The sequence below is a fragment of the Lagopus leucura genome, unplaced genomic scaffold, assembly GCF_019238085.1.
Source record: "Lagopus leucura isolate 7727_CA_CO unplaced genomic scaffold, USGS_WTPT01 Super-Scaffold_100012, whole genome shotgun sequence".
NCBI classification, from domain to species: Eukaryota; Metazoa; Chordata; class Aves; order Galliformes; family Phasianidae; genus Lagopus; species Lagopus leucura.
In genome coordinates, this window is record NW_024962267.1 from 18,226,842 (window position 1) to 18,249,920 (window position 23,079).

General features: G+C 40.2%; 1 protein-coding gene across 1 annotated transcript in view; it reads left to right on the forward strand.

Annotated features, from left to right (window-relative positions):
* The window catches only part of SPAG16 (sperm associated antigen 16), a 349,253-nt gene that overhangs the window by 164,256 nt on the left and 161,918 nt on the right, over window positions 1-23,079 (forward strand). The window contains exon 11 of the mRNA XM_042874723.1: window positions 13,300-13,443. Coding sequence (XP_042730657.1) covers window positions 13,300-13,443 — 144 coding nt within the window. The remainder of the gene's footprint in view (window positions 1-13,299; window positions 13,444-23,079) is intronic.

Below are 23,079 nucleotides of genomic sequence, written 5' to 3' on the forward strand. Positions count from 1 at the left end.
TGCTGCTCTGTTTGGAAGCCTGCCTCTTGCTCACCGTGTATGTGCTGCGGTGAGGCTGATGGAGAAAAATGGCAACTGTCTTAGGAGCAACCATAACTCAGGGCAGGTGCATGTGGAAGCCTGTGATACAAGGCAGATGTCCTGTTGTTCTGTAGGTATAGCTCCGTACCTACTCTGTTTTCAAAGCACAGCAGGAATTTTGAAGCTGTATGTCTGGACTAGCTAAGTTCCTTTGGTGTGAGCTGGGGAAAAAGCAGCTCAGCATCTCTGTTGGCATTACAAGCTTCCTCTGTACATAAACAGTGCCAAACCAAAAAGCCATACAGGAAGGAGCTCTGTGCCTGTCACCTTTACTTGATGTGCTGAACTTGAGCATTGGCACAGCTTGCTTGCTGACTGGCACTCCGCTTCCATCTCTCTGTAGCTATTGTGAGGGATTTTTTGTCTGCTCACGATAGAGAGTTCGAGCTTTTCGCCTTCAGATTGCTTTCCTTTGTACTCCACATGGTTGGGGAAATCATGAGGCTGCTCTTAGATGACCGGCTTCAGTAATTTCATCAGCTACTTGTACTTCTGATGCTTTTGCCCAGTGAGCATTATTTAAAAAAATGAAAAGAGAAGTCATGCTTTTTTTTTTTTTTCCCAACCTTCCAAAACACTTAGGAGATTTTTCATTAAAAAATGAAACAATATTGAAATCAAACTGACTTGAAGTTTTCTGCCAAATTAAATCAATTAATGCTATTATGATTGGTATTAATTCCTGAGTAACTGATGGTTTAAGTTCTTGTTTATGTGTAACAGTAGAGCAGAATTTGTTGTAATCTTTAATCTGCTATAAAATGCTTACATAAGAAGCATTATTTAGTGCTTTCAGAGTCTCAACATGTTTCTACTGTGTATAAAACTAAACTTAATCCAAGATATGCCTCATTAGTTTTCTCACTATAAGATTTGCCAGCACTGGTCTTTAAACAGTATTTTGCTCTTCTACGATTACCATACTGATCATTTTTTCCCCTGTGACAAATAGATTATGGAGTTGTGTTGTTCCTCTCTGCTTCCTAGCAGTTGTTAAATAACACTGAGCTTGCCATAGGGTGTATGCATCAGTCTGCATGTATGCTGATGAAAAGTAAGGGATAGCCTGTGGTTATTATTAGTATGTGTGATAGGGCTAGATTCGTGTACTTGGTCAGCTGCTTAGGAATTGTGTAAAGCTGATAAAGAGCTTTGTTTAGCTTGCTGGTTTTTATTTAGTACAAAGCAATTAGTTTCAGTCTACAAGATTTTCTGATACCTTGAGTTGAGAGGGACTGGGGTCTGCCCTTCAGAAAACTTGCTTGTTCGTTCTGGAGATGGTAATATAGATGTCGCTCTAGGTACTGCTGAGAATATAGTCTCATCAATGATGGAACAGGCAATCAATGCTATCTTAATATTTCACTCAGGAGGACTCTCTAAAGCAGCTGCTGGCAACACTTCTCATGTAGTGTCCTAATTCCTGTTCACTGAATATCCACTGTTTTGGTAAAATATGCAGTAATGCAGATGCCTTATTGCTCATAAGAACCTGTTCTTTGAGGTTGAACTTCATACCTTTGCTTCATCATCAGCAAGTCTTGCTACTGTGTCCATGATTTCTTTCTAAAGGGTGCACAGGATGCAGTGTCTTATTGCTTCCAAATTCTTCTGCATTGTTTTTTTTTTTTTTTAACAGGAGAACATTATTATGCCAGTTATTCTATAAGTCTGCTCTCATGTCAAGAGTGAGTAGAAACCTCTCCTCATTCGTAGTCCTATGGCATCTTAATGATACACGACTCTTTACATGTAGAAAACGTCCTTGTTTGGGGTTGTTTTTTTGTTATTTTTTTTGTAGTGTTTGTTCAGATTCTAATAGATCCTTAGCCATCTGCAGGCTGCTGTTTGCTAACCAAAGTTCAGGAATCTATTTTTCTCTCATAAACATGTGTTACATAGCACATGTGTCAGCTAATGTGGTGGTAACAAAATAGAAATGAGGCTTTTTTAGCTCGCTTATCACTTGGATGTAGGATGCTAAACACTTGGGAAAAAATAGTCATAAAATTCTATAAACTGATTTGTAAATAGTTTCTTTCCACTGATTTCTTTCCACTTAGTCTTCCAGCAACACATTGGGCAGCTTTCTTCCTCTTTTTGTGCTCCAGAATCAGGGCTGTGCTGAATACTTTAGAAGTATTTATCTGTTTCTTTTTGTTAATGAGCACTGACTGCGGTGGGCTTTTGAGACTGGTCTTTATCCTTCATTATAGCTCAGTTTGAAATGAATCAGAAGCCATTTGGAAGCAGGATAAATGCTGACCCTTAAGGTAAGTGTTGCTATAAAATTGCAGTTGTTGAAAGTAAGCAATCATTTCAGTTGCTGGTATGTTTTTACCCTTCCAGCACAGTATATAAACACTGTCTTTGCAGGAGTCTCACTTTTGGATGTTAACCTTAGACAGCTGCAGCTAGCATAATAGTTACCTAGAGGGCTAGAAAGTGTCCTTGATCCTTCATGCTACTGTGTTAAAGGAGGTTGTTTCTTGCAGGCTAGCTGCTGGGCTGGCTTCCTGGTTTCCTTCCTAGTTTCTTAGGGCTGTCCTAAGATTTTAGAAGTACTACTGAATGTGCAGCCGGGTCTGCAAATGGTAGCAGAATGCTAAGAAAGGTGGAAGGTTGTACTTTGGTATCCCATTGCATGGATTTGACTTAAGAAAAGGCATTTTTCTAAATGCTCTTGGCTTGAAGGTTTGTTCTGTAGATGTTGGTCTTGAAAAGAATCACGTTTTGAGCAGTGAGAAGATATCTTTTAGAGAACTTCGCTCAGGAGGCAATAGCCTGCAACTGGACTGTAGTTCTCACATATATATGACAGACTCTTGCCTACCAGCAGTGATTTTTAACTTGACAGGCACATTTGTATGGACTTTGAATTCTTCCATCAACCTTTTTTGATGGAAGGTTAAAATTTAAAATTAATTAAAACTTAAAATTAAAAAAAATCCAGGGTCTGATAGGTAGCTTGGTACATTTCAGAGGATACAGAGAACTTTTTGGCAACTGAGAGACTTGTGAGAATTATTATTCTATCTGACATCATCATCATATGAATTGTTACCACGTGTTTGTCAAAGTTCTGTACAAGTTCTGTACTTATTATAACAATGCTCAGATATTAATGGTATAAATGGAAATTGGCTGATAGAAAGGTAGGAAAGCACGGATGCCTCTTGCCACACCTGGGAGGGGAAGCATGGCGTTGTATAAGCAGTTGGGGATTTTTAGCCTGTGTTGTTGATAGTTGCCTAAATGAAATGCTGGAGTTCAGTTTGAGTCACGTTCTAATTGGTCTGCTGCTTGCAAATATGGGCAGTAAATGTGACTGCAAAGGGTGTTTTGGGCTATGGTGACCATGAGTTAAATGAATACAGAATCCTGAAGAAGGCTGGAAAGATGAGCAGCAGGTTAGGGCTCTGGATTTCATGGAATTATATCTGGGCTTGCCTAGCACACTGCTGAGCTGCATCTCTTATGGCACTGCCATCACAGAGAGCTGGCTGATTTTTAAGGACTACTCACTGCTCAGGAGCAATCCGTTGTGCCGGATACTGTGGTGGGAGGTTTCTCTGGCTAAGCAGGGAGCTGCTTAATTAACTGGCACGTGAGAGGGCAGGATATGGGAAGTGAGAGAAGTAGAAACTTTGACAGGCAACGTGAAAGCATTCCTGAGGGCTCAGTGACAAAATCAAGAAAGCCAACCTCACCTGGAGGTAAAACGGAGATGTGTTGTTGACTGCAGAAGGCAATCCAGTGATAGATAATAGTCTGCTCCAGAGGCCACTATGTACCATCTTGGCTTAGGAGGGAGAGGAACAGCCAGCAGTGGGAGGGTTACAGAATAGAATCATAGAATCATCAAAGTTGGAGAAGACCTCCAAAATCCAGTCCAATCATCCCCCTATCGCCAGTATTTCTCCACTAAACCGTGTCCCACAGTACAGCACTTACATGCTTCTTAAACACCTCTAGGGATGGGGACTCCAGTCCCTCCCTGAGGCAGCCTGTTCCAGTGCATTCTCACTGTAGTGGGGAAGAAATTTGTCCTAATATCCAACCTGAACACCTTCTGGTGCCACTTGAGCTCAGTCCCTCTTGTTCTATTGCTAGTTACCAACGTGGATAGAAGATAGTTAAACAAATGATGTCCTACATCATTATAATAATTACTCTGCTTGCACGTCATGCATTTTCAAAGGTTTTGCTCAGTAGGATGTCTGTTGTTCTTTTTTTTCTTCCAGGCAGTGGTACGTAATTTTATAGCAAACCCATCAGCAGCAAACAGAAGAATAATTTGATTCTCCTGAAACATATTTTTTTTTGTTCAAGTCTTTCTGAGGCATTCTTAATTTTGCTTTGTACTTAGTCTGTAAAAATTAATCCATAGAATTTTTAAGGAATTATCTAGTGCAATCCATCAGTAAGTTTACAGTTCTTGGAGGTGGGTATTCTCTCTTTGATAGAGTAAATTGCATGTTATGTGCAGCTGGAGAATAAAGCTGGCCAGATTTTCAATTTCAGCTCTCTTCCCTCTCCTCCCCTCCCCCCCCATCTCTTGCACTTCAGGTCTCTAAATATTTATTGTGTGTATTTCCACCAGGTGAGTTTTAGTACAAACCAGTGATATGGAATGGGTGCAAGAACTTCTTGGCTGAACTCCAGTGTTTGTTTCGTTCTGAGAATTTCCTTGGGAAATCAGTTCTGTTCAGTGCTTTCATTAGCAGTGAGAGTGATGGAATACAGAATAGCTTATGAAATATGCAGATGACGCCAAGTTAAGAGAGGATGCAAATAACTTTCTTTATCAGATCAGAATTCAACATAAACTTGACAAATTGGTGAGGTTTCATCAGCAAGATGAAATGTGTGCAATATATGCTGAGGAAAAACTAATTCAAATGCACAAATGTAAAATGGAATGTGTGTTGAGTGAAAACAGGTAACTTAGACTTCAGTGTCCTGTTTCTGGAAGTTAGGGAAAAGTACTTGTGGAACGTGTGAAGAGGGATGTGGTTTCTACCATGTTAGGTTTAACAAAGCCTCAGCTGACATGTTGTGTCTGTGTTTGATCTTGACTTTTAAGGAAGTTCAGTGAATTGGATGAGTTAGGGAATTGAGTTTAAGATGTTAGTAACAGCCATCTGATGAATGAGATTTTAATGAAATAGAAACTGTTCTCTGTATTCGTAGTAGTAAGGAAATCAGTGTGATTTACATTCAGAGAGATGAGCGTTCAAAAAAAAACTTGAAATAAATCCTTTTCCTCCTCCCAACACCTCGACACGTCATACAGAACGTTGTTGGAAAGGAGAACTTACACAAGTGCTTGTTGGGTGAGCCTACGCAATCCATCCTTGGTACAAACTGGAGTGTCAGCCTGTGTTTCTGTAGTTCTGTGCAGGATTCTAGAGTAGAACAAACAGCTTGGAAAACATCTCTTGAAACATCATGGAACAAGTTGAGCGGCCTGCTTTGTTGGGAAAACCGTGTGAGGGGCTCAGCGGCTCTTCTGGGATCTGCAGCTTCCATTTTAGGGACCAGAGAGTTGTTGTGATCCCTTCTGAGCCCAGAATCCATTTCTTTCTCACACATACATGTCTGATTACAACGACACGTCAGCATTAGGAGCATGATTTTTGTGTATCAGCGTTGTTTCTTGGAGCTGGATGCAACTGGCGTCCTAACTGTGAAGAAACTATTTATTTATGCAGCTTTCTCTCTGCAAGAGTTTCCATTAATTCTGTTGCTGAAAGCATTTTTCTGCATTACTGTACTGAAACAGAGCACAGAGCATACCTTCCCCTGCTTCGAAAGTTCGTCTGAAGGAGGTGCAGGAGGAAAGTGACCTTGAAAAGTTAATGCATTTGTTTCTTATCGATTTAGAAAAGTGAGTTGACCCTTTAATGCCCTAATTGCAAGTTATATTTATAAAAATTTTCTTTAGCAACCTTGATAATTTAATAGAATTTACTGACTGGTAAGTTTCTAGTAGTGTCATTCGAAGCTCTTATATACCACAACACTGCTCCTAATCATCTGTGAAAAAGCTGCCATGCAACAGGAGCCTGGGAATTGCTAACAATAATGATGAAAACTAATTCAAACCAAGCCACAGATAGGAGCTTTGGAGAAAGCAATCTGCATCTTTTCAAGTTGGTCAAGCTAAAATTGCCTTTTAGAGAAGCAGTTTGTCTTTCATTACAAGGGAAGACAAGCTATTATCTCAGTACTCCACAAGCAAAGGTCAAAAACAGGTAACAATTAGGTACTGAGTAGGGAAAGGTTTATGCAAGTTTGCCTGCATTGCCTTTCTCTTTGCCTTTGTGTGCGAAGTGGTTCATTGTCACAGGTTTGGTGTAAAACAAAGGAAAGGAAACAAAACAAATATATATATATATATATATATATATATGTATGTATATATGTATATATATATATATGTATATATATACATGTTCTTGGCTAAGTTTGGCCTGTGTGATCTGGCCAGAGTTGGGGAGTTGGCATGGGAGGTGAAATCTCTTTCAGAACAAGATGGAAGACTGTGCAGACCTGGGGGAATCTGATTTCAGTGCTGTTTTGAATGCTTTAATTTTATGCTGCTGACAGTAGCAGCCATGGTTTAAATCATTCCTGGTGGGGGGTGTAGTGCTCATTCCCCAGTGGAGTCACTGGGGGAAGATGTGAGTATTTCAACGTTTTTTATTGCTTCCAGTTTTTTGTTGCTGCTCTTTCTTCTGGCTTAAATACTTCTTGCAGTGCAACGGGAACCTGGTAAGTTGACTCAGCTTGGAGAATTGATTCGGATGCATATGAAATGAGAACTTTGTGAACTCACAGTGACTCATGGATTAGTTGTTGTTGTGGATTTCTAAACATTTAGACTCATAGAAGAATCTCCAGGCGATGTGATTTCTGTCCATTGTTCCGTGCCCAACTTTGTCATCATCTGAATGGTAGGACAGTGGAAATAAAGAAGAAAAACACAGCTAAGATCAGCACAACAATAATAAACTGCAGTCTGAAAATAAACAGTAGCTTTCTCTGTAGCAACATTGCCTGGATTGCCCACTGCTTTGGTTTAAGGCAGGTGAGAAATGCTGTTTCTGTAGTGTTTAACAGCTGACATTGTAGACAAAGTGACTTTTTGGGCCAGCAGTAATTATCAACAACCTTGTAAGCAAAGGGGAGAAATGAATAAACGAAGATTCTCTCAGAATTGATTTAGATTCATGCCTGTTGTTGTTTACAAGCATCCTAGATGAAAGGCTTAATGTTGGGTTGCTGAGGTTTGCAGTACATGAGTATACAACAACATGGACAATTTATCATATAGGTTCTAGGAAAATTCTCTTTCTGTGATGTGATTAAGGGCTGTATCTTGAGAGGGATTATGTATGTTTTTAAGCTAATATGCTGTGAAATGATCAGGACTCCTGGCAGTGCATAATTCAAGAATATGCATACATCAAACCTAAATAAAACACATGCAAATCAACACGATAGTTTTGAATTTTTCTAAGATGTGATGTAGTGCTAAGCTTAGCTGTTAAGAAGATAATGATTTTAGAGTGGCCCAGCATGTCCGTAATCAAATCTAATGCAGTAAAACCTAGGTAGGTTACGAATACTCAGAAAGCTATTACAAATTAGTGGGTTTTGATAATAGCAAACACAGTGGATAAAGCGATCAAGCACGGAGCATCACAAAATAGGCTCTACTGTCTTCCCACTACAAACGTGTTTGTATCTGTGAGTGATAATGATGCGTTTAGTACAATTATTTGTGGAGGCTTTGTATGCTGTGCAGTGTTTGCTTTTTGAAGTTTTTTTTTTTGTTATGAAAAAAAGTGTGTGAATTTATGCTTTTCCACAAGAATAAATATGTTTGCAGCTAAGATTGAAGATGTTTTCTGCATAATAGTGTGAATAGGTACATTAGGTAGCATTTCAAATTATTAAGTGTTAGGGCCTTATAGAAATGTGGGTTGAAGTTTCTGTATGGCTGTCTTCTAATTACTGTCTCAAGGCTTGCTGGTCAGGCGAGACAGATGGAACGAGGAAGGGTAAGGTCCCAGCAATGGCTATTGCTCCCAATTCCTGTGTCATGGCACCTCGGGAAGCAGAGCAGGCTTCTACCAGACAGGACTGGACTGTGAATGAGATCAGTCACAGACTGCATTTACATGAATGAATCAGAAGATACAAGCTCTGTGCTGTGGGTGCCTTTCTCCTACTTAGATTCTCTTCATAGTTTGTGTTTCATTCTTTTTTTTCCTTTCCAGTTATTTTCTCTTTTGCAACCTTTCTTCCCTGTTCCCTTCTGTTACAAAAAGACATTTTAAGACCTCAGACAGAAACGCAAACCATTTCAGTTATGCTATCCATGTGTAATAAGCCCCTGAATTAAATGTCAGGGTCACAATTGTTGCTCAAGCACGCTGGCAGGTGAGACCACCAAGCCAAGATGAAAAGGTGGTAGAAATAACTGTTCTAGTGAAAGGTGGTTGAAAGAAAACAAATGAGGGCAAAGTGTAATGGGCATAATAGCTAATGAGGCTTGTGTGGTGTGTATGCTGGGTGATGTGGCTGAGGGCCAGACCGCATCCAGCTTTTTGCTTGCTCAGCAGGGCAGGAGGAGGAGATAGGCTGAGAAACTAACAAGATGCAGACTTTCCCTTGATACACCACAGGCTCTGCACAGACTGTCATTCCTGTGAGGAAAGTTCTTCTGGCAGGGTCTCTGCATGGGCTGGGTGGCAGGGCGAGCTGCTTGCAGCACCTTGCTGTTTGCAGCTTGGATAAACTTTACACTGAGGACCAGATTTTGACAGGAAATTGAGCGTGAGAGCCATTTTGGTATATCCTATTGTCTTTGCTGCTATTAGGGAGGTAAAGAGGAGAAGTGCGCTGAAAGGAGCTGAGTACTTGGTCCTGTTGCTTGTGCCCCTTGGTCCCTTTGCACAGTGCTCGTGATGGCAGAAAAGAGTCCATCCTGTCTGCCAGCTGTGGCCTTTCGAGCCATCATCAGGTAATAATCAGCCTTTCTAATGATGTAAAACTCCTGCGAGGTGTTCTTCCTCTGTATTGGCCCTAACATTAGAGAGCAAGGCTGCAGAGGGGTGATGGCACGGACCCTCCTCACACCATACCCCGCTGACTGAAGCGCCGTGGATTTCTGGCCTCCATTTCCCTGCAAACACAGGAAGTAAAAAACTGCCATGCAGTTACTTGGTGCAGCCTGCACATCTTATGTTTGTAACGGATTGGGTTCTCTTGGGTCTCAGCACTAGCTAGGTGCCAGCAAAATTGGGGCTGGAATAAAATTTCAGCTTTTAAAAACTCTTTAGGTTTTTAGGCCCTAATCCAGCAATGTAATTAGGTGCATGCGCATGAAGAGGATCCCTGATTTCAGTAAAACAGTTCCTAAAATTTAAGCCCACGTCGTTTTGCTTTGAGGCCTTAATGAAAAGCCATCCTCTTGAATTTGGTGCCTGTGATGTTCCTGCCTTCAAAGCCTGCTCTGCTTTTCCATTCCAGCATGCTTGGAGAACGTAATGGTAGAGGTAGAGAGAGCTGCGTTTCCCCAAGTTTCCCCAAGTTTATAAGGCTGGGTTTTGAGCCATTGTTAATTTCACCAGGGTGTCGCTCCTCAGACAGAAATTTTCTGTGTTAAGTTTAGAGTTCTGGACTCCTGCTGCTCCTGCAGTCTCCTGAGATCTTGTATGCTAGAATTGCTGAATATCCAGTAATTATTTTTGTGACCTATTCTAGCCCCCTGAAATTCTTTTTGAAAAAACAGTTGATTTTCTTCTTATACCTTAGTGTCCTGTATCTGTGAAATTGGGGTTAACTGCAGTTATTTGTGAGAAGTGGGTTGAGGTGTTGCTTTTATTAAGTTGGGGATTGCCCCTCGGGCAGGAGCACTGCTCTGTGCATTGAATGAGCTGGGACTCCAGAGGAGCATTGCTACTGTAGACTTGGAGGCACCTCAGGCATCAACCAGTCTGGTCTGCCTGAGTAATACGTGCAAGGTGTTCTGAGAACTTGAAGACTAGCCTAATGATAGCAGGTAGCTGTTGGTTCCAGTGTTGTAGAAATCTTACTGCCAGACAGAGCTTTCCTTATCAACAAACTGACACCTCCCTGCCCCAGTGCAGTATAGTCAGTGTCAGTGTTAAAACAAACAGACATATTTAACACTTTTTAACCAGCAGATTGATTTTGTACATATGGAGTGATCAAATGCAGTATGTATTGAGACTGAAAGTGTTTTGCATCTTGAAGATAGCATATTTTTATGTATTACTCAAAATAAATTAGAATAATCGATGATTGTTTTGAAAGCAAATTACTGGGAGTACTATCTGTCTTCCATGGCAAGTGCTGAAGAAATGAGAGTGGCTTATAATGCCAAAATGAGTTGTGTAAACATGGGTACATACACACTCAACAGCAGTGAATCTTTGAGTTTCTTTTTCTTGACTGAGTCTTTTCTGATCCCACTTCCATCCCAGAGGAGGAGAAAACCGATGTTTCTATCACACGTGTTCCTTTATTGATTTTCATTGCAATCTACCCAAAGTCACCTGTGCTGGAAATAATTAGAGCCTGTGAGCAGAGATGAAGCAAAAATCTATAGTGTGCTGCATTGCCAGAAATGAAGACAAGGATGTCTAATTAACGCTGTGTATAGAACTCTCTTTGGATGAATGGGCTTCCCTTTCTCACAAGCGGTGCAACAGTGGTTATGTCACATACTTGCTGTTAATTAAATAGCGTGCACTGTGTCCCTACAAAATTGGCATGGAGGAAAAAAAACACTGGACAGCAACTTTCATAAGAATACTGCAATTAAAAGTCCGTGAAACATGTTCTTGTGGGCTTGTTGTGATGACCAGAAGTTTTCTTCTGTGTGAAATACACTTGATGGATGGTCTTTAAGCTCTGCAGACATATCTTATCACTGGATAAGTCCAGCTTTTGAGAAGTCTGAACTGGAAATGTGTTGGGAGGGTTGAGGGAGGGAGAAATGTTCCTTGGAGATGATGCAGGGTGCCTGGCAGCTCAGCTCGTATTGATGGGCAACTGCAGCCGAGACAGGAGTGAAGTCTGTTCAGAAAGCAAGGAGGGATCCAACTTGTGTCAACTTCCCTTTGAATCTACAGTGAGAGATGCCATGGTGACTTAATGTAAGTTGTATAATGCATCTACAAAAGTGACTGTTTAGGAAGATTGTAAGAGAAAGGAGTGATAGAAAGTCTTAATAAGCATGCAGTCAACTAACACAAAATATCTTAAGGGAAGAATTGGAAGCTGAGAGATGGAGGGTTTTCTATCTGAATTATCTGAAATAGATTGCGAGAAAAACTTCAGCTAATCAATGTGATGCTTATATGCACTACTGTGTGCATGCCAATAAAGATTCTGTTCAATGCAGCCTGTCTTGATGTTTCAGAACCCGAGGAAAGAGCAGATGTAGTCCTGATGGATTCATCTCTTACAGATATCCCACTAATTTTTCTTGAAAGTGGGGTCCTCTTTTTGCATAGCACACTTGGTAGTGCTACATTCCTGCATTTATTCCAGGCAGCATTGTTGTATCAGGATTTTTTGTGTCAGAGGTCCCTGATGGTAGGGGAATTCTGGGAGAGTTGTTTTCAGCCAGTAATTTGCAAGCCACTGGCATGCCTTCTCAAGATTTTAATTTCTCTTCTTTTATCTCTCTTCCCTCCTTGCCATCCTATGTATCTGTTATGGCCAATTTAAATGATACAGGTGCTCTCTGTGCATCTCTGGAGAACGTAAATAACGTCATTCCCTCCTTCTCTTTTCTCCCTGCAAACGCCAAGGAAGTTACTCTTATTTAGGTCAAGACAAAAAAAAGAAAACAAAAACCTTTTTTTTCTCTCTCAGAAACTAGAGAATGAGTAAAACCCAAATACTTTGTTCTAACAGAGATTCAAGTGTTGAATCTGTAGGAATCTTCCCAGACTGTGTCTTAAACTGCAGGAACAGATGTGCTAGTTGACATGAGTGTGTTCTTGGCCTTGGTTAGACAGAGGGAATCATGTTTCCCCATATAGTAGAACCTGCAGTTCTGGTTTAGGAATTTTAGGAAATAATGACAGTGCAGGAGGAAGATCCTGTTTCAAAAAAAGATACTTTTATGATAGAGTAATTGTGTGCGTTTCATGACCTCTCTTTTCTTCCCATTTAGATGCTTGGCATCTTCTCTCTCTATTCTGGTTCTGTTTTATAAGCATTTCTCTCTCAAAACTGTCAGCTCTGGTGCACAACTGAAACAGGTGCATGCACAGGTTGTGATTCCTTTCTTCTTCGTTGCATTTTAATTCTGAACTCCAGATTAAATCTGTTTAAATAATACTGGGACTTCATTCAGCTCCTAGACACTTCTTGATGTTCAACAAATGGTAAAGCATAACAATAATTTAAATCAAATAACCAAATCTGTATGAAATATGCACTTGTTACCTTTTCAAGAGATTTATTTTCTTCTCTGGATCCATTTTGGGCTGTGCTACATTTGCCAAATCAAAAATAAACCAAGTTTGCAGTATAGGGATGTAATAAGTATGTGATTTCCATTATGTCCTGGAGTGCTGTATAATGCAAAATGGAAAACGTGTTTACATGATTTGAGTATAGAGTTGAAATAGATTTTGTGACCGTAGCCTAATCCCAGTGAATTGGTGCTAAAGTGATGGCAGAGCCAGTAGCTACTGGACTGCAATTTGAGCTATTTCTCAGTGCTAGAAGACTCCAGACCTATAGGGACAGTGGAGAAAACAGACCTTTTGTCCTTGTTCCTTTCAGCTGTCAGCAGCAGGCTGGCAAGCCAGTACTTCTGAAATTATTTTGGGTGGGGAGTAGTGATTCATACTGGTTGTGGTTGTGTTATCCTGTTGGGTTTTTCTAAGAACAATCAAAGTGCTCAGAAACATACATTGGAGTGTTTTAATGCACTGGAACTTCAAGAGGGTGTGGAAATAAGTCTGGTTTCACAGATGTCAGTCATGTTCTGCTCTTTCCGTCAGTAGAAGCAGAAACTCATCTGCATAGCAAGTATTTTAAATTCTGATTGTGATAGAGAGCGTCGCACTGCTTATTTAGTCCATCCAGAAACAGTCATGTTTAGATGTTGCTGAAATGATACTGGTACAGAACATGACCTGCCTCTCTTTTGTTTTGCAGCTTGGCCTCGCATCCCCTGAAAGACTCAGTAGTCACTGGCAGTGATGACCGCCTCTGGAAAATGTGGGCTTTTCCTGATGGGAACATCATCATGGTGGGTGAAGGTCACACTGATTGGGTTTCAGGCTGCTGCTTCCATCCAAGGTTAGTGCAAACAGTCCCCTGAACAAGTACTAATCTCTTCTGGGGAGTGCTTGTTTGCTCTTTCTTTGCTCACTGGCCTGCTTTGATGACTTTCTATTCTCAGCGTAACCCTGCGCTCTCTGCTGAATTTCCAAACATGTAGATAAGTGTTCCTCTGGCTTTTGCTGTGTTGACTTAACATTGATTGCTTTTAGTATTTTGTACGTCTTAAGCTCAGTCCACGTGCCAGTGCACATAACAAGGAGTAAGAAGCTTTCAGATCGAGTTGACCGCTTATTCTTTGTGTTCATGCACTGTAGCAAACATGGTTCCACTATTAAAAATACAGAAAATTTGTTTTCTTGTATTATTTGTCACATGACTAAATGAGTTGTAGCTTACCTGGAGAATAAGTGCATGAGCTTTTCTCCTTTTTCTTTATGCAGATTTCAAGCTGAATTAGTAGACAAACGCGAACGTGGGAAATGAGAAACAAACACTTAGGGTACAGTGGTTCCAGAAATGAGTCAGAAGTTTAGTAGATTTCTTGATTGTTCTGATGAAAATAGTGCTTTGATACTGTAAGAAAATGGTTTTGTGTGGCTTTTTTTTTTTTTTAAGGCTGAGTCTGTATACTGGAATGATTTAGCTTCACATTTTTGAGGCTGCAATTGTGATAGAGCCTGTTACTGTTAGTAAAGGTCAGTTAGGGTACTCACCTCTGGTTTGCTTATAAAAGGAGCGTTATTAAGCTTCTAACCTCCTATTTTCCTTGTATTTATTACTCTGTATCAGTTCTTTCCTTCAAGAGAAGGAAAAGCATCCTATTTGAACTTCATAATTCCTCCCAGTTTTTGATATGGTTGTGAGTTAAATGTGTGTGCAGTCCTCCAAGCACTCTAAAATTCCACTTTTCAAAACCTCGGGCAGCTGGAGTAATGTTTCCTGCGGCAGATTTTAAACCCTTCTGCTTTACTTCTGCACCCTTTCTTTCCTCTTGTAAAACATAGTCCACGCTCATGCTTCACGATATTCTATTTCGTGTGTATAACCTTAGAAACAGTTTCATAGATTTGAAAGGAAAGAGTGATATGTGACTTCAAAATCCCATATAGTTGAGATGGGAAGAGGAGAGACAGTCTCAGCTTCTAACGATAAGATTGTAGGAAAAATTTTCCATTATTGGGTGACAAGTTGCACCAAGTTTGTGAGCATGCTGGACATCCTAAGCCTAACTTCCAGCTGAACAGAACGCTGCCTTGCTTCCTACCAGTCATGAATATAAAACTCATCGTAGGGAAAGAAAGGGAAATACAATTAGAAGAGCATGTTATCATTTATAAAGCTGCTGGGCATGCTAATCAGATTTCGATAATGCATTGTTACCATGACACCCGCTGACTCAAAGACTCAAAACTGTTTTCTCATTAGTCTTTGACCAGAATACAGTCCTTTCAATAGACTTTCCTATTTCTCATTCAATTATTGAAATTAAAATGAGTTGAGGTACATCATTATTCACTTGCAGTATAAATTGACTCCTGCTGAATGCTCTGGAGTGATTCAAAAGCAGTGCTTCTACAATATTGTCTTATGTTACCGGAGAAAATATATAATGTGACAGAAGGCATTTAATCATAGTTTTTTTTTTCTCTCCTGTATATCAGGTATTCCAGAAATGAAAATAATGAAGTAGAAATGGAAAGTTTTCAGAAAAGTTTTCTGGAATCAAATATAGATAGCCTAGTTTTGTTTCTGTTTTAAATATTCAGTAGGATGTTCATGCAGAAGTTGAAAAGAAAACTATTTTTGTCTGGGCTGTTTAATTGTGTTATGGAAATACGGGTTAAATTCCTTCGCTTCTACATTTTCTTTGTTGTCCTCTAATTTTTATCTTCTGTACCTATAAAATCAGGTTTAGATCAATCTCTGCCTCTAGTCTGAAAGGTGATCTGTGTGCAGTGGGTAGATGAGAGCATGTGACGTGCTGAACCTCCTGTCTGTACGGTGCATGGTTACACTGTGCCTCATGCTCTTCCATCTGTAGGCTCTCACTGCACAGTGGTGGCTTCCAGGGCGCTGGAACAGGAGCAGAGCAGCTCAGTGTGCGCAAAGACAGCAGGACATCAGTTGTGATGCTCTCTGCAGATTTGAGTGCAGAATTTTGCCTTGAGCTTTTAAAATAAAACTCCAAACAGGTGCTGTTATCTGCAGAGTACAGCAGCTGGATGGATGGAGGGAGGAGAACAGTGCTTCCTCTTTGAAGGTCGGATGGCAACTGGTCATAGTTCAGAAACAAACACACTTTCGATTCCAGTCTGGCTGAATGGTACTCTGAATTAGCTGTTGCAAGTTCCTGTCAATATTGTAAACTATCACAGGAATTACATTGTTGTTACAGGAATATTTATCAGCTTGCTTTTTATGTTTGTGAAGGAAAGAGGCTTCAGAGTTGCCACAGCCATCTATGTGAACTTGTTAGCTGAAGAGCTGTGCAGCCTGCCTGTAGACACCAGCTGGACTGAGTTGTTTGGAGTAGTAGGTAAAAGCTGCATCTCCTGCGAGTTTCCAACAAATAGGTTGAGGATGTTTTTGAATATACCTTCCAGAACTTGAGTCTGACTGCTCTAAGATATTTCAGGGCATGTGCTGGATTTATCTTCATCGCTACCACTCCTGAATGGCTGAAAGATTAAGCTTTGTGGCGTAGCAGAGGTGTGTTAATGTCCTAGACAGTTCTGGTGAACTGTAAAACACCATATTAGTGCTAAGCACATATGTCTGCCTGTATTAATGCATAGTATCCTTAATGTATTTATAAATATTCAACAGGTCAGCTCTTGTGAAATGTTTGTAGCCCTTTTCATGCAGGCATTCACCTCTGTGGAACACAGTGAACTTCTATTTACAAACCTTCGAATTGGAGGAAAAGAAAAAAAAAAGCACCAACTGTAGGTTCTGAAAGCTATTTAAAACTTGCACTGAAAACTGTCAAATTGTCAGCTCCTCGTAGCCTCCTGTTCACCTGAGACAGAGGCCAAATTGCCTCTATCTTTTCAGTTGCTATTTGAACTCCAAGAGTTGCTGAGCAAAGAAATCAAAACTGTTGTTGGTTTGTTTATTATAACAAAAAAATGCCACAAGAGTTATCTTGAGCTGCATGGATTTTGTGTGAGTTTTGTTGCTGCTGGAAAACTGCCGGTGGGAATTGTCTCCTCGGTAATTAGGGGAGAGAAAAAAGATGGAGTAAGTGCATCAAGCATCTTACAAATAAAGGTGGTTGTGATCAATACTGCAGAAAAAGGAGATGATGAGGTCTGATCAAGAGGAAGGTGAGATGCTGAGCCAAAAGAACAATCCATGTTCTTCTAGAACAGAAGCAGCTTTAGATTATGACTGTCAAAGCTAAAGAAGATGATTTACATCAACAAAAATCTGTGCATGGATAAGTACCATGCAAAGACAGGATGCGGGAAGAATTAGCAAAATATCTCAAGAAGGTGGATGTGAGGCCTTGAATAAAGGGGAGGGAGGAATTAATATTTGCAGCTGGGCTGGAATTCTCCAGAAGATTTTGGGGCTTCTGCAGAACATCAGAGGAGGCTATTGACACCAGAGATTTTGGTGTTCCTGAAGTGATTGAGAGGTTAGTGATGATCAACAATGAAATGTCTATTAATATTTGGTCTGCAGAAGTGCTGGCCTATAAAACCAAGGTCTCTTCCAACTGTGTAAAGCTAAGCAGCACAAAGTTGCTACCAACCTTACGTTGGCCAATGTAGAAGCAGCCAAAAGCTGCTTGCTTTAGCTTTGCTGTGGCTCCAGGGGAACTTTAAGGCGTAGGATATAATATGGAAAGCACAGTTGGATGCTTGGAATAGTTTTTTTCCACCCTGAAATGTGTGGTGCTATGAGTACCTGAGTACCTGATGGTGGCTTCCCAAGTCCAAAATGTTACTGGAGATCCTAAGCGTGAAAAAGATGATATATTCTCAGTTCTGAAGAGCAATGGATGATAAATGTGCAACTCTGGAAGTAGACTGTTAGAGTGGAACCGATTTCCTTGTTGCACAGAAACTTTTAAGGGTAAAAAATAGAAAGAAAAGCCCTAAGCAGAATTGAGAAGTCAGAATAAACTGAGAAACTGAAATGAATTATTATTCAGTTAAGTCCTCGGTTTTATTTTAACGTAATTTAAATTTTTCATTGTTCCATCAGTTGGGCTTGTTTAAAAAAACAAAACAAAACAACAACCCTATCCAGAGCTGAACTGTAATGTGAAAAGAAAGCACTGACCGTAAAGCCATGCAGTAATCGAGGAATGAGGGAGGGCAGGGAGAACCCTCTGATGGAGCTGTGGGGGAGTAAGGCTGGGTTGAGCAGGGGAGGCATTCATGGGGAAGAGGAGTGAGCAGGATTTGGAGACAGCTGCGATGTGTTGTTCAGCAGTAACAGGCAGAATCTGACACTGCCCTCTGCTCGCCGAGTCCTAGAAGGCTTGTGCTTGGAGAAGGGGGGAGATGCTGAGGAGCAAAAATGAGACTCGACAGCTTGGCAGGTATATGTACAATTTCAGCATCTCACAGCGGACACGCTTGTGTAGCTTGAGAGGTGGAGTGCTTTGATTATCAAGGTGAATTGCAAATGGGGAGCGTTCCTCTTTCTTCATCCCTTACCTCTGCAGCTCCTGACTCCCTACAGACCAAACTGGTGAGGAGGGCTCTATTACTGGTAGATACTGATGCGTTTGATCCATGCCAGCCTTCCTGACAATAATAATGCTCTCATATATCAGTGCTCGGTGAAGAAACAGCTTCAGGGTTTGAAGAGAGTGAGACAGATGACCTGACACTAAAACAAATGGCTGGCTTCTGTTCGGTAATGTATTGCAACTAATATATTTTTTTAAATAATGCTATATGTGACCCAGAAACCTCAGCAAAGGGAGGGATTTGACGCATTGAGTGTAGCTAGGTTCTTTAGTCATGTTAAAACAACTGAGATGGTTTGAGAGAGGTCATTCATAAGAGCTCTGTGTTCAGAAACTAAGACTGGTCAGGAAAGCTGCTGTTATACCTCAGAGCCTCTCAGTAAGGTCCTCTTGGTGACAGGAGCTCAGAGGTGGCTGAGAATAAGTGGTCCATGAATGATGATCTTTAGAAGATTTCTTCTGCTAGTTTTTCAGTCATTAACATTGAGTACCACACTTTGCAGAGAACCAGGCTGAGACTTAAAAGCCACTGAATCTGCTCTGAGAATTAACATAAGAAAGAGCTGTAAGACTCATGTTAATCACAAAAGTCTCCATTGGCTATCAGTGAAATAGAAATTTTCTGAGTTGTGCCATGACATAGGTGCTTTAAAGCCCTATTCAAGGTTTCCTACAGAAACAGATGTTTTTTATTTATCCTTTTATTACTGTTAATAGCTATTAAGGAAATGCGAGATAGACCTGCACATTTTCCTTAGGACTTTCGAACAGTATTTCTGTCATAGAGGCATAATGATTTAATTTCTTAGAGAACCTCTGATTCTCCTGTAGTTGAACGAAGTCTTCAGTTACCGGGTTATGTATTCAATTTGACAATGGTTAGAAAGTTCTTCTGAGGGGTGTGATTAATTTTCAGTCTCCTGGCAGGCTGTAACGCATCGCTTTTAGCAGACTGCACATCTGGTGCAATGTCTCCTCAAACTGAACTCATATAGGAAACTCCATTCATTTATTCTGCAAGAAAAAGACTATTTCAGAAATCCTCTAGTCAGTTCCCCAGCCTACAGTGTTAATGTGGATTTGATGTTTTCATAGAATTATGATAACATTTTAATTTCAAAAATAGTTTGGGCTATTTCAGAAGTCTTTGGCAAGCTTCAAGCTTCTTATACAAGGAAACAGTCTTTGTATAACGTCATTCTCTCTCAAGCCAACAAAGCCTACTATTTTTACTTCGCAAGCATGCTTGAGTGGGTGGGTATTACATTTCCTTTGGGATTCTCAATCTCATTATTTTTTATCAATAAAAAGCCTCTGCTGGACAAAGGAATAAATCACATATAAATGAAATATGAGAGATTACATGAGAAGCCCATCTTCTGCTTAGACTAATCCAATATCTTTGGCCAAACATCTCAATGTCAGAGTCTTTATAAGTATTCTACAGGATCAGTCTGGCAAAAAGAAATCGATAACCAGGTAATGGATTTGATTAAAATTTTTCCCCTTCTACCCACTCTCACAAGCCAAATGTTTCTACCCATACTAATCTGTTCTGGCACGTGCAACTGCTGGTTATTCTCTGTGGCTTTCTGGGATGTGTATCTATAATAAGCTTTATATCATTTCAGAGTGACGTGTTAACTGTTGGTGAGTATGAGCTTTAAGAAAAAGCGATACATGTATCTTGTTTTATTTTCCTTTAGAGATCAATTCTGCAATGTGCCTTTGGAAAATATGGAGTGGTAATAATTGTAGCTTTGCTACACGTTTAGATGCTGTTTTGTTGTGCAGAATTGGCTTTTTCTTCTGCTGCTCTTGCCATGCTGAGGAGCATTTTCTTATGTGACCCAGATATCAAGCAGACGTCCACACCTCTAGATGTTTTTGTTGTTGTCAAGTCATCCTTATTCACCTGAACTTCTGTCTTTGTGATGGTTGTACCAGCAGACTGTGGGCCATCTGTATCATTTGACTTGAGAGTCATTTGGAATCAGGCTGGTAGCGTTCTGCAGGGATTGTTGCGTCTACTTATAAAGAAGTACAGTTTCCCATTTCAATAGGAAGAAAAAAGCAAGGTGCTATTGTGTAAATTTTGAATTTTGAGGCTCAGCTGCTTCAGTTGTGGAGATTTGTTGGGAGTGTGCGCTACTTTTCTCTTTCTAAGTAATTTCTTCACTTACTGGAATTGTCCTTCAGAAGCTGTTCGAAGCTAGAAATACTTTGCAGGACAAAATACAAAATGCAACATGTTTCTTTTATATCAGGAACCTTAAAAGTCCGTCATTACATTGATTTCTTTAAAAAGCAAACGATCTGCACTGCCACAGTGCAGTTACTGAATAGGCTTCATTTTTCACCCAGAACGACCGTGCTTTATTGGGAAACCATCTTTGGCTTCTCTTCTTGGTTGGTGGAAATATTGACCACTCCAAGGTAGTGATTCGCTAATAATATCTCCATTCCAGTAATTCAGCAAGCGGCAGGAGAGAGAGATGCTGATGACAGGCCAAGGGAGGAAGCTAGCTGACAGAAGGAGCAGTCCTCCTACTGAGCAATCCAAATGTATATTTCAAACAATTACAGGAGGAAAACGCGTCATAATAAAATGCTGCCATTTGATGGAGCCACTCTGTGGTTACCTTCACAGGTGGTTTTACAGACTTGTGAAAATTTAAGAGTCAGTCACTGGAAACATCTGGAAATCTTTGTGTAGAGCTAATGAATAGAAGGCTTAAGGTAAACTGCCATCCTGTTCCTAAGAGCACTAATTTCATATCAGTACCATTTGGTTGTCTTTAGATATTTCCGCCGATTTGCAGGTATGGCTCAGACTTGTAAAAGCTGTGGTACAACGGGAGCTGTTTCGAATGCCCGCAGTCTGGTTGTTGTGTGTGTGGTTTGCAGTGGGCTTTTTGCATCTGAAGTGAAGTCAGGTTCTTCTGCATTTTAGAAATTTATGATAAGATGCCGATGCCAATTGCTTTATGTCTCTTTTCTTTGTTTCTTGTGTATTGTAAAGGAGTTGTAGGGGTGAATGTTGTGCAAAGCGTAGCTGGTTTCTTCATTTGCTTGTATGTTTTGTCTCCTACATGTTCCTTACATTTTTTTATGTGCATATAGAGGGGCATTAACTTTTTCCTCCTGTTTCTTGAGGGAAGGAGAAAGGAATGTGGCTTCTGAAACGTAAATTCCCTTTCACAGGATTTTTATGTGAGCCTCCAAGCAAGCTACCAACTTAGGTTTGTCCCTTGTTCCCCAGAGCTAGTGCTGACCTAATGGCAGTTTGCTGTCAGCGGAAGAGAGCGGCTAAGCAAGAACAGACAGTTAACGTGTCTGTAAGATGCTGACAAAAAAAGTTGGAGGCTGTCTTGCTTCAAAAGTTTATCATAAAGACTTACAGAACATGTTGGGAATGGCTCAGAGCAGCATCCCGATGTCAGCCCCCAAGCGGCTCAGCGCCCAAGCAGCCTTCAGGCCAAAGCCATGCCACAAAACCCCATCTCTCCCACCAGGGGCTGGGTGCAGGGTCACAGCCACAAGTGCCAACAGCTTGGAAAATGAATGCTAGGATAACATTAAGCTTTCATTTTTGGAGCTTTCTGCTCAAACGGTTTGGTTTTTTTTTGTGCACCTAGGGGTTTGAGGAAGGATTACATCTCCCTCACGAAGTAAATAATGAGTAAAGGCAAGGGATATTTAATTATATATATGTATTTTATTGGATGATATTTCTCTACTTTTCTGAGTAGTAAATATTTAACTACCAATGTTTTTTCTTTGGTGTCTGGTCAGTCTTACGTGCATGAGTTCTCTTGAATAATAAAGCTCAATCCTTGGCTGTGTTTTTCAAACGTTTTTCCATGACAAAGTGAGATAGGACTCCAAAGGATTGATGTTGTCACTTTGGTTTTGTCTTGGAAATAATGTTATTGATGGCAGTAGTGGATTTGAATTTGGTCAAATCAAACAGTTCAATTCAAACTCAGGAATTCTTTGGGATTTCATTTATTTATTTTTATTTTTATTTTTCTTTCTTTTTATTATTGGGCTTATTTTCTCTAATCTCTTTCCACTGTGTTTGCATCTTTTTTTTTCTCTCAGAGAATATAATGCATTTGTTACTCGTGAGTTCGTTGCCCCTCCATCACAAAAGCAAAGCATCTCCTTAAAGTCTCCTTTTTAAGGAGCTAAGTATTGATACCTGTAACATGTGACCTTATATGCGTTAGAACTCCTACTGCTACAAAAAAGATAGCTGGTCTTTATATAGCATTTTTTTTTACCTTACCTTTATAACGTCACTTAAATTCCTAGCTTGTCTATAAGGTAAATAATTTTCGAATGTACTGAATGCTTTGCCTGCGTAGAAATGGTCTTACTTTTAAATGACTTTTTTGTGTGTTACGTTCTTTGATTATGTGAATTTTAGACCTGCAAACAGCTGTAGGAGCCATTGGGATCATCAAGCCAATCTCAATGTATTGGTCAAAAAGGCACTGTGATGCTCTTCTTCAGTTTCCCAAAACAGATATCAAGGTAGATCTCTTTACAAGGAAAGCTTTAGTAGTCAATCTCTAATATTTTGGCTTAAATGCTTAGGTGCTTAGAAAATAAGAGAACTTTTCTCAGCTATATGGATAGTCAGATCTGGTGTGGAAATGGAATAGAACTTATTTGAGAAAGTTCTCTTTGTATGATGAATTCTCGGTTAGAAAGGAAGAGGAAAACGCAATTGAAATCTCTTATAGAGCACTAATAAAGTGGTGTATTTCTAAATGTATTAGTTCAGCTTCAGTGGAGCAGTGAATACGCTCTATGAACATCCAGTTGAAATTTGATGGCTTTTCATGCCATTTGTGCACTCCTTGTACACTTCACCCTGGCTTTTAGTTTCAGCTGTTGCTAGTACAGCTGCTGCCCATGAGTCACCAGGGGTAATGCTG